The sequence below is a fragment of the Rattus rattus genome, chromosome 1 (assembly GCF_011064425.1).
Source record: "Rattus rattus isolate New Zealand chromosome 1, Rrattus_CSIRO_v1, whole genome shotgun sequence".
Lineage (NCBI taxonomy): Eukaryota > Metazoa > Chordata > Mammalia > Rodentia > Muridae > Rattus > Rattus rattus.
Window position 1 is genome coordinate 44,282,072 of NC_046154.1, and position 12,550 is coordinate 44,294,621.

Here is a 12,550-nt window from a genome sequence, read left to right on the forward strand (position 1 = left end):
GAACCAGGAGCTCAGAAAGACATTAATTCTTCACTCCAACTCTTAGGCAAATGAAATGACAGTCATCAAGCCCACATTCTAGAAGCAACATGGATTTTATTTGGCAGTAACTTCATTTGAAAGAGTCCCAAGGAGGGTGAATCCTCCTACATGTGGACTTTTCTTCTTCTCCGGACTAGAAACCAGAAAGAAGAGGGTTAGGTGACCGACATGGCTAGTGTTAGTCAGTTTTGAAAGTCAATTTTGTCAGGAGTCAAGCGAGAGTCCTGGGCATTGGTCCCAATATTCTGTGAGCTCAGGCAAATCTTTTTTTTTTTCACATTTAGGTCTTTGTAATAATAATAATAATAATAATAATAATAATAATAATAATAATAATAATAATGATGATGGTGGTGGTGGTGGTGGTGGTGGTGGTGGTGGTGGTGGTGGTGGTGGTGGTGGTGATGGTGATGGAGATGACAATGATAATGGCTTTATTATTATTATAATGGCATCATTGCCATTATTATTATTATTATTATTATTATTATTATTATTATTATTATTATATGACATGTAGAAAGAGGAGGATCATTGTATTTGAGAGACACTAAAGACCTAATGTCCTAAAAGTCCTCTAGTTTCCTCCACTCTGTTGTGGTACCTGCTGTCATCATTCTGCCGACAGTCCTGAGCATCCTGTACTTATAGACATTAAGTCCTTATAGGCAACCCTCCACCTTCAGAGAATTTAATAAATAATGTCATATCAAGCCAGGAAGTGTCTTAACCATGTATGCAGACAGTCTCAGCAATGTCATTTACAGATTACAAAGCCTCCCCAATAAGGAACATTTCCTTTGTTATTGGGGAAAAGATGAGACATCATGACAAAAGGTTAAATGAAAGAGCTAATTAAGTCATCATGACTGAAGTCTCTAGAATGGAGCCCAGCATGCCTAGGATACACACGAAAGGATGACAATTCTTACTCCTGGGTTTCCTTCCCAGTATAACTCTAAGATTAGAATCAAAATACGTATTTCTCAGATTCAAAATACCCTATACCCAACTATCTAAGGCTACTGGAGTCATAGTAGCCACCACTTCCAAAATACCCTCTACATGTCTGCCCTATACCCACAGAGCAGTGCAGTCCTCACCTCCCCATACCCACAGAGCAGTGCAGTCCTCACCTCCCCATACCCACAGAGCAGTGCAGTCCTCACCTCCCCATACCCACAGAGCAGTGTACTCCTCACCTCCCCATACCCACAGAGCAGTGTAGACCTTACCTCCCCATACCCACAGAGCAGTGTAGACCTTACCTCCCCATACCCACAGAGCAGTGTAGACCTTACCTCCCCATACCCACAGAGCAGTGTAGACCTTATCTCCCCATATCCACAGAGCAGTGTACTCCTTACCTCTCCTTCATCTAAGAACTTCTCTTTGCAGCAGATGGAGACCATTATAGAAAATCACAACCAATCAAACGCAGCGTTATGGAGTCCCGGATACATCTACAAAACATTCCAGCACCTAAGGCTCAGGGGTCATTGCAGAAGATGGGGCAGAAAGATGTTTAAGAGCCAGGGGATTTGCTGTGAGATTGTATCTCCTAGTAATGTCAGGAGCCACACCTGCAAAGTCTCACCCGCATGACTGCCGGAACATGAGCTGAACAAGAACAATAGACACGCCAAAGTGAACCAGGGCAAAGACCACGAGCTTCGATCCTATACAAAGAACTACAGCTAAGGAATCTTCGGAGTAGGAGAAAGTCTTCCTGGGCAAAAGCACACTAATATATGTATGCACATACATGTATGCATGAAGTGACAATTAATGTAAAAAGAGAACATGAATTTGAAAGAGAGCAGGGAGAGATATATGGGAGGCTTTGGAGGAACAAAAGAGAATGGAGAAATGATGTAATTATAACTTCAAAATTAAAAGAAAAGGGGTTTTTTAAATCTCGAGGCTCAAAGTAGGAGCACAATTTACCCAGACTCCTCAGCTAGAAATGAAAGTTAAAACAAAATCACAGGAATGGCTAATGTACATACAATGATTTCCTGGAAGGTATTTCTTAGTAATCAGATAATAACTTCGCAAAGTGCCTAATCATGTTCTATGTAAGTAACTTAGTTGAAACTACCACAAAACCCTCATTTCTTGAAGACCTCTAAAAGACAGATGCTACCAGTGGTGCTTCCTGACATTGAGGAGACATTAGTTAAAAATGAACAGAAATCGATCCTCGCCTGTCTCCTACCCTCCAATCACATTGCAAATAGCTGCCAAGTCTATTGACAGAGAAAAAAACAAAAGCAGCCAGTTGGAAAGGGTGCGCAGTGTGGCCTCCTTTAAGGCAGCTCTGCAGGCCCAGCCTTCTCATTAATTATCCTTTCTTTCCACAGAAAACAAGCCTAGAGTTCTATATTGACATCCATGCCCACTCCACTATGATGAACGGCTTCATGTATGGCAACATCTTTGAGGATGAGGAAAGGTTCCAAAGGCAGTCCATTTTCCCAAAACTCCTTTGCCAGAATGCCGAGGACTTCTCCTATGTAAGTGAAAAGTGCTGGCATAGCCAGTCCCCACCCTGGGTGCCTCAGCACCTCTTCCTTCCACACCTCCCTCTCCTCTGGTTCGTTTTCATTTGGCCTGACAGGGGAGTGTTTGGCCTGTCTTGTCACCTAGTTTAGTGTGTCTGACTCCAGCATTAACAAGGCAAAGCAACCCATCACACGGTCTCCTGGTTTCGTGCCTAGCCTGTGGTCTGTTTTCACTTGCCCGAGTTCTTCCAGCAGGAGAACAATGTGTCTGCTCAAGGCATTATACACCCACCACTCTCATCTTCCGTGACTTTCTTGGCCCCAATTTCTTTGTCAGTAATTGGTGAGTATATTTCTTTTTACCTGGCCTGCACTGCTGCTTCCTGGGAAGACATATGCAGCTATAGATATGAAAGTCCCTTGCAGGCAGAGAAGACCTCAACAACCTTCAGAGGCATCTGAGGTGGATGGGATAGGCTGGGAGGAGGAAGTTAGAAATTCTGTAGCACAAAGCAACATCAGAAAAAAGCAGGGAGAGAAGATGAGGAGAAACATCAACATGCACTATTGGGACATTGGGATAGTTTTGTTCATTTTTTCCCTTTGTTTTGATACTAAATCTCTGGGCCTTGTTACTGCCATGTGGCAGTTGGGAAGAGGCCCACAGAGGTCATGGCAATTTTTGAAGTTGATGAGCTGAAAACTCACCTGCTCGTTGCTTCAGGCTGGACATTAGTGAGGATGATGGATTTCCGTATGTGGTAAGATGCTCTGTGAATTGCAGTCTTTGGATGTCAGGCCGAGAAAGGAGGTTTGGAGGTTGTTTAGCACGTCCATTTTTATAACCAAGAGAATCCTATGGACTAGAAAAGTTGAGAATCTACTGCAAAGTCACCTAGAATTTAGGATGTAGAATCAAACAGGCATCTACCCATTAGCAGTTATGGAACAAAAACATTTGTTTGCGTAGGAACCTATAGAGCCTTTGCAATGATGGCGATTTCAGAGCAGGCTGCAGCCGATAGCTCATTGGAAGTTATGCCATAGGTCTGAGATACTCACAGGAGTTAAGGTTCCTGGATATACAGAACAGACATCATCTGGGCTATGTTTCTGGTCCTGGTGATGTTTCTGTATCCTGGCTTCTTCGGGAGCTCTGGGCTGCCCTCAAGATCATCTATCCCAGTCCCATTCCTATCTCTTCTCTGACTCTCAAGAACTGGCTCCAAAATGGGAGAGTTAATGTCTTATCACATAGATTTCAAAGCTTTTGCACTGGAGATTCTATGACCTTTTTACACTTGCCTTCACCTCTACTACACAGAAACTGAGGGCCACCAAAAGGGCAGCTGTTAGCTATCAAACGGTGGGAAGCAAAACTTAGGTGTCTGAACGAGAAGACCTAAGTCTAGCCTGCTTCCCTCGTTGCTTTCCCTAATGAGTGCTGGCCACAGTGTACAAAAGGAGCATCCTTGATCTCCCTAGCTTTTGTTGGACATGAATTCACTTCTCTCTAATATGATGAGGAACGTAGGATACCTGGAGCCACTAAGTTCACATCAGCGAACGTCACATCTATGCTGATTTGCTTACTTACACATTTGTGAACTGCGGTTTCCTCATCTGTGGTTTCCTCATCTACAGAGAAATAAAAAATGAACACCTATTTCAATGAGTTCTTTTAAAACTAAAACATGATACTAGTCAGGGAACAGTATCATCATGTTGAACATTTCATTCTCATTATAATCATAGTATAGTTTATGTGCCCCCTCTCTCCTTTTCACTCCTTCTCCAGTCCCACTCAGATTCCTACAGGTATCTATGCCCCAGAAACCCTTATGGATGCTTCCGATACATTTGTTGACTGGTTAGTCCTCACAATAACTGAGATGGGGAAGCAGATCCCATTTGTCAGATGAGGAAACTAAGAACTAGAGGCATGGGATTTGCTTATTGTCTAAGAGCTGGTCTCATTCTCTGTTTCTTCCCAACTTTATCTTTCACAGACTAGCACATCCTTCAACCGGGATGCTGTGAAAGCAGGAACTGGCCGGCGTTTCCTTGGTGGGCTTCTGGATCACACATCATACTGCTATACCCTAGAGGTTTCCTTCTACAGTTATATCATTGGGGGTACTACAGCTGCTGTGCCCTACACTGAAGAAGCCTGTATCCTTGCCTGGTCCCTACTATATCTAGACCAGCCTTCATCTAGCTGTGGGCATCAAACGAGAGGGTTTTCTAGGCAGGTCAAAAGAAAAGTGCTAGTCTCTGGGGTGAGGAGGAATGTAGAAGATTCTATTGGTGGTGTCTCTGGTCTGTTGGTTTGTCTCTGACCCTCACAAGCACTTCATATGGACATAGACATCTCAACTGCTGCTTCCAGGCCCCAAATCTCCCTTAGGCCCCGGGGCCCATGTCCTTCCCACTTGTGCTCCTGTCTTTCTCATTTACCACCACACCCGTACTTCCTAGCTTCTTCTCCCTCACTTTCTCTTTGCTCTACTCACCATTTTCTTCTCTCTTTCCCTCTCTCCTCTCCAGTCCCTCCTCACCAATCATGTGGTTTTCTCTCCCTACTTATTACTCCTTCTCACCTCCCCCCCTTCCCCCTCCCTCTTCTTTTTCTGCTCACCCCTTTTCTTCTGACCCTCCATCTTCCCCGCCCCACCCACCCCTACCTTCTACATCTACCTCTCTGCTTTTGATAAACTGCTTTTCCTCCCAGCTTCCCAAAAAATATTCCCTTAAGTTCACCATAGTGAAAACTGGGGGCCACTTTCCACCTTGCTTGATTTCTTTGTAAAGAAAATGTATTCACTAGTTTTAGCTTATCTCAAACTTGTTTTATTGGGTCTGTGACATTCTGATAGAACTTGTTAGTTTTTATCCTTTGAGTTTTAAATCAATTCATTTCTCTTTTCTAAACTTGTCGTTTCCTCAGGGAAAGAATTATAGTAGAGAATGTTCAAATCAGGAAAAGGATAAGATAAATTATGAACACGGTTGTTCCTTGATGTTCCAAGATGCTACCAGAATCCAGAAATCCTGATATTCTAGTGTTCTAGTCTCTTGTGTATAGTGTTATAGTATTTGCATATATACATAGATCCTACTGTATACTTCAAGGTATATATGTATTGTCTTTTTTAGATAGGGTCTCTCTATGTAGTCCTGACAGTCCCGAACTTGCTGTGTAGACCAGGTTGGCCTCAAACTCACAAAGAATCATTTTCCTGACTCTGCCTCACAAGTGCTGAGATTAAAAGTATGAGTCACCATGCTACCTCAACATATATTTTAAATCATCTCTAGATAACATAATATCCGAAATATTGTAAGTGTCGTGCAAGTCAGTGTTATACTATATTTTAGGAAATAATAACAAGAAAATTATCCGTAAACAGTCAGTACAGACTCAATTTTGTAAAACTGTTTTCTATCCATGGCTAGTTGAATCTTCTAGTGCAGAATCCACGGATATTGGAGACCCACTCACTATATGTACAAACTACTCCTTCCCCATATTAAAGTGCTCACACTAGCCTTTTGTCACTCTTGGTGAACAGTCATAGAGTTCCTACTGTGAACTGTGTGGGGAAATCTCATATGCTAGTGGCATGAGTTAGGACCCAGCCTACTGATGTTTTAGTGAACCCCAGTTACTTTTCAGAGAACTTGAGAGGCCCTGGAGATAGCCTCAGAAGGAGGGACTAGCAAGGAGTAGACCAGGTGGTAGATCTTTGTTTCAGACTTCCTAGAGCCTTAGAGAGATCATAGTAAGAACCGGATGTTCTGCCCACAGACACCAAGACTGAGCCCATCACCTTAAAACATGATGGTTTCTGGCTCAGCAAGACCGGCAGAGTATTCTCTGCTATGAGGCGGAGAAGCCAGGGCTTTCCAAAGTCTGGCCATTCTTAAATGGGCTTTGCCACTCTCTCCTGCCAACATTTGGTGGTGTGGTCCCTCCAAATCCTTAAAGGCATGTGTGAAGGTCAGTTCCATACCATATCCACCTTGCTCTCCTCCACTATTGTTGCAAAGGAGGTTATAGGAATTATTTAGAAGAAATTTGAGCTTATGGACTAAAGTGAATTCTAAATCCAAGACGCAGTTCTCTCTGAAAGATGCTGCCGCTGGTTTGTCATTGTTTTCTGGCATCCAATTTTATGGGCTTTCCCACCTTTCTATCAGCATAGTTTGCCAATAGAAATTTTATCTTTTCTAAAAAAACAAAAACAAAAACAAAAAACAAAACAACCCTTCCTCAGCTCACAGTTTCTATCTCTTAACACCCAATTCTTCTTCACCAAAACTAAATATGTATTAGTGTGCCAGGAATCACAACCAGCACTTGGGGTAAAGTACTAGAGGAGAGAGCATTCTTAAGGCTTTCATTCTACTTGGGAGACAGGAGAGAGGAGAGATAATTAAAATATGCATGATAAGCTCAGTGATAATGGAATTCCAGAAGATTGAGAGACACTTACATTTAAAGCAAGTATATGTCTATCAGCATGGTAGCACATACCTTTAATCCCAGCATGCTGAATACAAAGGCAGGAAGATCATGAGTTTCAGGCTAGCCTGGGCTACAAAACAAATTCTAAGATAATCAGCAAGAGCCTACTTAGAAACTGATGCTGCCACAACTACTGCTAATATTGATAATGGTGTGTATGTGTGAACACCTATGTGAGTGTATGTGTGAGTGTAAATTTGAGTGAATGTGTGTGAGTGTGTGTGTGATTTTGTGGGGGGTGGGGGGAGAGAGAGAGCCAACTAAGTTCCAGGTCAAGTTCTACAGAGTAGCAGTAGCTAAAAATGTCTTTAAAAGGGAATGAGGGAGAATTCAAAACTGTCTTGACTTAGGTAAAGCTTTCTTCTGGAAGGTCCATCTCACCTGAGCTTTAATGTTGGGCAGGAGTTAATCTGATGGGATTGGAATGTGTTACTGAAGGGAGAACCCTGCAGACAGAGAGGCAAGGAGGAGAAATATACATGTGTAGCAGGAGGATAACTGGTCTGATCTGGGCAAGGGCCTTTAGATCTAGGAGACAGTTCTAAGTTCGAAGGCTGAAAGGAATTCAAACTTGAACAGTAGGTAATGATGAACAGCAGGTGTTTTGTAAATAGTGAGAAGTCACCCTGGCTGTACTAAAGGCAAGGACATACAGTAAGAGGTTGGCGGGACAATCCGCATGAGAACTGCTTCAGGCCAATGCTAGGTGATGGCCACAGAATATTTAAACATGGAGCTGAGAAGATGCAGGAATAATTGCATTAGTGTTCACAGGAGCTAGAGACTGGAAGGGGTCAGGGTGGATGGAGTGGCTATGCACCAGCTTTGCAGTTCCTGGAGCCATCTTGCTTGTCAGTTAGGGGAGAAGAGGAGCCTGGAACTGTACCAGGGAAGCACAAGTCAATTTGGTACATTCAAGGGTGATTTAACCTGGTTCCTCTTTGATATACATTTTTTTTCCAAGACTCATCTCATAACAGAGGGAGAACAGTCAGACAGATTGTGATCTTTGTTGGCTGCTGGCTCTGTGTCCCAATCAGAAAAAGAAATTACATGGTCTGATGGGAATGGCAATATGGTCTGGGAGGAAGTGTCCTCTAGACTGGGAATCAGGAGACCTGATTCTGACAACAGACAGTGCAGGCCTCATCCCAGACAGTGCCCTTCCGAGAGTCCTCAAGGTTCTGCGAGGTGACTTTACCTTTATAGAGCAACTGAGGACTTTCTGGCTTTTCTATCCCGCTGTGGGACTCAGAATCACCCACAAAGAAGCGCTATGCAAAGAACAGACATATGTCTGGGTTTGAATCTTGCCTCAGCCACACAGTGGGTGGGCCCCGCTGAATAGGTTGCATAATCTAGCTGACCTCAGTTTCTTAATCTGTAACTGGGAGCTATAATGGCATGATGTTTATGAGACATCTGGTTATGATGAAGTTAAGGAAAGTAATTATATACATTTTCAAAGGTTTCCACAATGGCTAGTGGTCTTTGGCTCTCTGACCTGTCCATGTCGTAGCAAGAATATAGGCCCGGCATTAAAGTTCCAAGTGTGAGTTCTGTTTTATTTTCTGAGGAGCTTAATCCAGTTATGTGACCACTCCAGACATCAGTTCTTTATCTTTAAAGTGAGGAAGTGAGAGTTACTTCTTGTAAGGGTTTCAAGGGTTACATGGTGAAGGCTATGCTGTCATGACTGTAAATCAACCTGCCACGTGCTGTGGTATTAGACATCATTCTCTCATGTTCCCTTCCTCTTATTTGCTGTTCTTGTTGTGAAATGATAGATTCCTGGCCTTTCGGGCCACTCTTCAGTAAGTCCTATGTACATTTTACTGGCCTGACAACTAATAAATATGCTATTTTCAAACAAGAGAGAGAGAGAGAGAGAGAGAGAGAGAGAGAGAGAGAGAGAGAGAGAGAGAGAGGATAAACTAGAGTCATAAAGTTACTCAATGACTCTCTGGCCTTTGTTTATGGTCTGGTTACAAGCCAAGAGGAAACAGCTCTTTAACATAATGGATGAGAAAAAATAAGGAGATCAGTGAGCCTGGGTCCAGAGCAGACTAGTTTCCTGTGGCTGCAGCCATACTGAAATCAGATGATGCTGGCTCCAAAGAGTGGTACAGCTAGCCAAGGGAAGATACCAAGATTCTGTCCTCTAAGCCGCTGCCAGTTCAGACCTCAGTGGCTCCCTCACAGTGGGTCCTCTGAAATGTTCATCAAACTTTTTTATTTACTCATCTGTCCAACAAAACTCATTAGACATTGGAAAGAGACAGAGGAATAAGGCACAGTCCCTGTATCCAAGAGGACAAGGGAAAGAGACAGCTGCATTACCCAGAATAAAGGTCCTGGCAGAGGAAAGATCTGCTAGGCTAGGGGGAGGGGGTCAGCAAGGAGTGTAGGAGGAAGAACTTCCTAGAAGAAAAGAAACCAGAGCCCAGACCTCCAGGGTGAATGGATGCAAACTAGGGAAGAAGGGTGGAGCCACCTTCCTGGCAGAGGGCGAATACAGGAGAGAGGCCAGATGCCAGGGAAACGATGCTCTGTCCAAGCATTCCAGGGTGGCTGGGGCTAGGCCAGAAACAAGCAGTGATCAATAATTATGGGAGAAAGACCTGTGAAAGAAGGCCCTAGCACATTGAATATGTGGCACTAACAATTACAAAACAATGTTCTTGTTTGTTTCCGCTGGCTACATAGAGAGATGAATATAGATAGAAGAACCATAGATATGAGAGCTCTGGCAGGCCCAGAGAGCACCCAGTCAGTCTCAGGAAATTAAGAAGTTCCAATTAATTCTAGTCACAAAACAGTCTCAGTTGAGCAATTACTCTGTCTGGTCTGATCCAAAACATCAAACCTCTTCAAAGAAAATCCTCCCCACCCTCTGGGCCTGTCGAAAGCAGGCTGATCATGGTGAGCCCTGTACACACTTCTGGGATCGAGCAGGATGAGGGAGGGCTAGACAGGGACAGGATGGGCCTCTGATACCTAGGAGATGGCATGGACTATTCCACATGAGCCCCCTAGGCACCATGCTTTCCAGGGCTTGATGCTAGAGGGCTGCTCAGAAGGTCCATCAGCTGGGCTTCCTTTCTCAGCCCCAAATGACCTGGCTGCTCTGGTGGGAGACACTGCGTCTCATGGGTGGTCCTTTCCTATGAAGGTCAACTCAAGGCTACAAAATTGTTCAGGTTTTCTCTCATAAAGCCTGCATGGTGGTTTCATTCCCATATTGAAATGTGCATCTTGGTGATTCCAATTGAAACCAGCCCTAGACAAGGTCCATGTAACATGTTCCTATAGATAACAGGTAGACTAGTGTTGCTGATTGTTCAGATATAGGGCACAGGGAAGACGCAAGGAAGGTGCCCTGGATGTTGGGCTGAAGAACACAGTGGAGAGAAGGATCAACCAGTCACTCAAATGTAAAATAGCTGTTGAGGAGGGCATTCTGAGCTCTTTGTGAGCTATGAGGTGTTGGACATAAAGGGCTCATGTGACATGCAAATGGCGAATTTTAGTAGACAGATGGTTCTATGGTCCTGAAGTGCTGGAGAAAGACCAGCTTTGGACAGGTTCATCCTAAGCACAAGGCACCATGAGGTCACAATAAAGTGGTTTTCTTGGTGTCACCATCTGCCTCAGGAGTTGGTGTAAAAACAATGGACTGAGCATCTGGATCTCAGTCCCACTGTGGCCTTTGGCTGTGTGACCTTGGCTAAGTCACTTGGGCCCTGTAGTCAGTGCTTACTCACAGATAGCCCTCAGTGAATGCAAATGAGTGAGTGACTGAAGTAAAGGAAGGCCTTGCTCTTTGTCCGTTAGACCATGTGACTCTCTGAGGCGATGGTAAGGTCTGTGATCTGAGCTGTTCTTCAGGCTGATCTGTGTTTCTGAGAGACGGTGGGAATGAACGCTGCTTGGGTTTTCATTCTTGCTGGGAAGATTATACTTCATTGGGTCGATGAAGAATAGGAAGAAGTCAGGCCTGACATGCTCTTTGGTATTTCTCTCAGATAAACCAGACATCTCAGAGCTTTCCAGTTTCTCACTTGTCACACTCAGGGTCATAGCTTTGCTAAGATTCATAAGAAGCCAAAATATAAACCTTCAGTTTAAGCCTTATTGAAGTCTGATCATTATTTTATCCTCCCTAAAGATATAGACTGAGGTTTGAACTTTGAATAGGAATCTTACTAGACAACTGGGTGAATGAATAGTAGCAGCATTAGTGAGGGAAGCATCCTAACAGTGAACTCTACTCCTGACCCCTTGCACTAGAGCAGTGGCAGCAGCTCTGGCTGCAAACTTGCCATGCAGGTTAGGGGAGGTCAGTAGTGCTCTAGGTTTCAGTTTCCCACCTCCTTAGGTTAGAAGACAAGTTGGAGGTCCACATCAAAGAAGAAAAAGAAGGAGGAGGAGGAGGAGGAGGAGGAGGAGGGGGAGGAGGAGGGAGAGGAAGAAGAAGAAGAAGAAGAAGAAGAAGAAGAAGAAGAAGAAGAAGAAGAAGAAGAAGAAGAAGAAGAAGAAGAAGAAGAAGAAGAAGAAGAGGAAAAGTCAAGATGACAGATCTGTAAGCTTATTTTCAAATGAATAGTCTGACGGTCAGACATAAGGGAAGATGGATGAGTGGGTACAGATAATCATTTGATTTGGGTCTTTGAGACACAAATAAAGCAAGAGACACTCAGAAAAATCAGATGACATTTCTGGGATGCCCATGTGCCAACTGTTAGGGTTGGGGTTTAGATCCCCACAGGTCCATCTCTAAGTGCCACCTGGCAAGCCATCTTGTCATCCTCCTTGCTTCTCTCCCATTGGCTTCCTGGAGGACAGAAACGTTGCTTATGAACTCCAGAGAGGCTGGGACTCATACAGTTCTTAATGTTCCTCAAACCCCTTTCTGTAGGACTGACCCCTGACACTAACCTGTCTGTCATTCCTGATGACCCTGACCCAGCTCTTGTGACTCACATCAGCTTCTGCCTTGCCCTTAGCCACCCTGACTTAGACCAGTCGACTCCCACATTCACATCAAAGTGGGCTCTGGTTCCTGAATGCCCACTGTTTGGCTGGAAAACCAAAATGCCATTGCCTTCTTTCTCCAAGCCTCCTTCATCCCCCAAAATGAGGTTTCCAAGGTTTTATCTGCTTTTGTCAAGTTTATAGCCATAATTCGAAATGCTGTTAATGTTACTGTCAGCGGAGAGCTACAAATTACAAAGTTGTAAAGTTACTTTATAGTGATAACTGTCAGCTTTCACTTGTGGCACTACGAGTCTCCATGGAAACAAGGATGATGATAAAGAGCCTATATTGTTTCAGGATTGCAGCTGTGAGCTAGCACGCAGGAGGCATCCTCGTGATTCTTAAGTCACCTAAACCCATTTGTCTGCACCCATGTTCAATCACACACCTGTGCACCCCAAGCACTTGTCTTCCCATTTTCTTGTTGCACAAATATAGG

The 12,550-nt window shown here is 43.9% G+C and overlaps 1 protein-coding gene across 1 annotated transcript in view; it reads left to right on the plus strand.

Annotated features, from left to right (window-relative positions):
- Nucleotides 1–12,550, plus strand: part of Agbl4 (ATP/GTP binding protein like 4) — a 1,249,712-nt gene that overhangs the window by 1,197,935 nt on the left and 39,227 nt on the right. The window contains exons 10-11 of the mRNA XM_032900331.1: nt 2,406–2,558; nt 4,556–4,718. Of these exons, the coding sequence (XP_032756222.1) occupies nt 2,406–2,558; nt 4,556–4,718 (316 nt within the window). The remainder of the gene's footprint in view (nt 1–2,405; nt 2,559–4,555; nt 4,719–12,550) is intronic.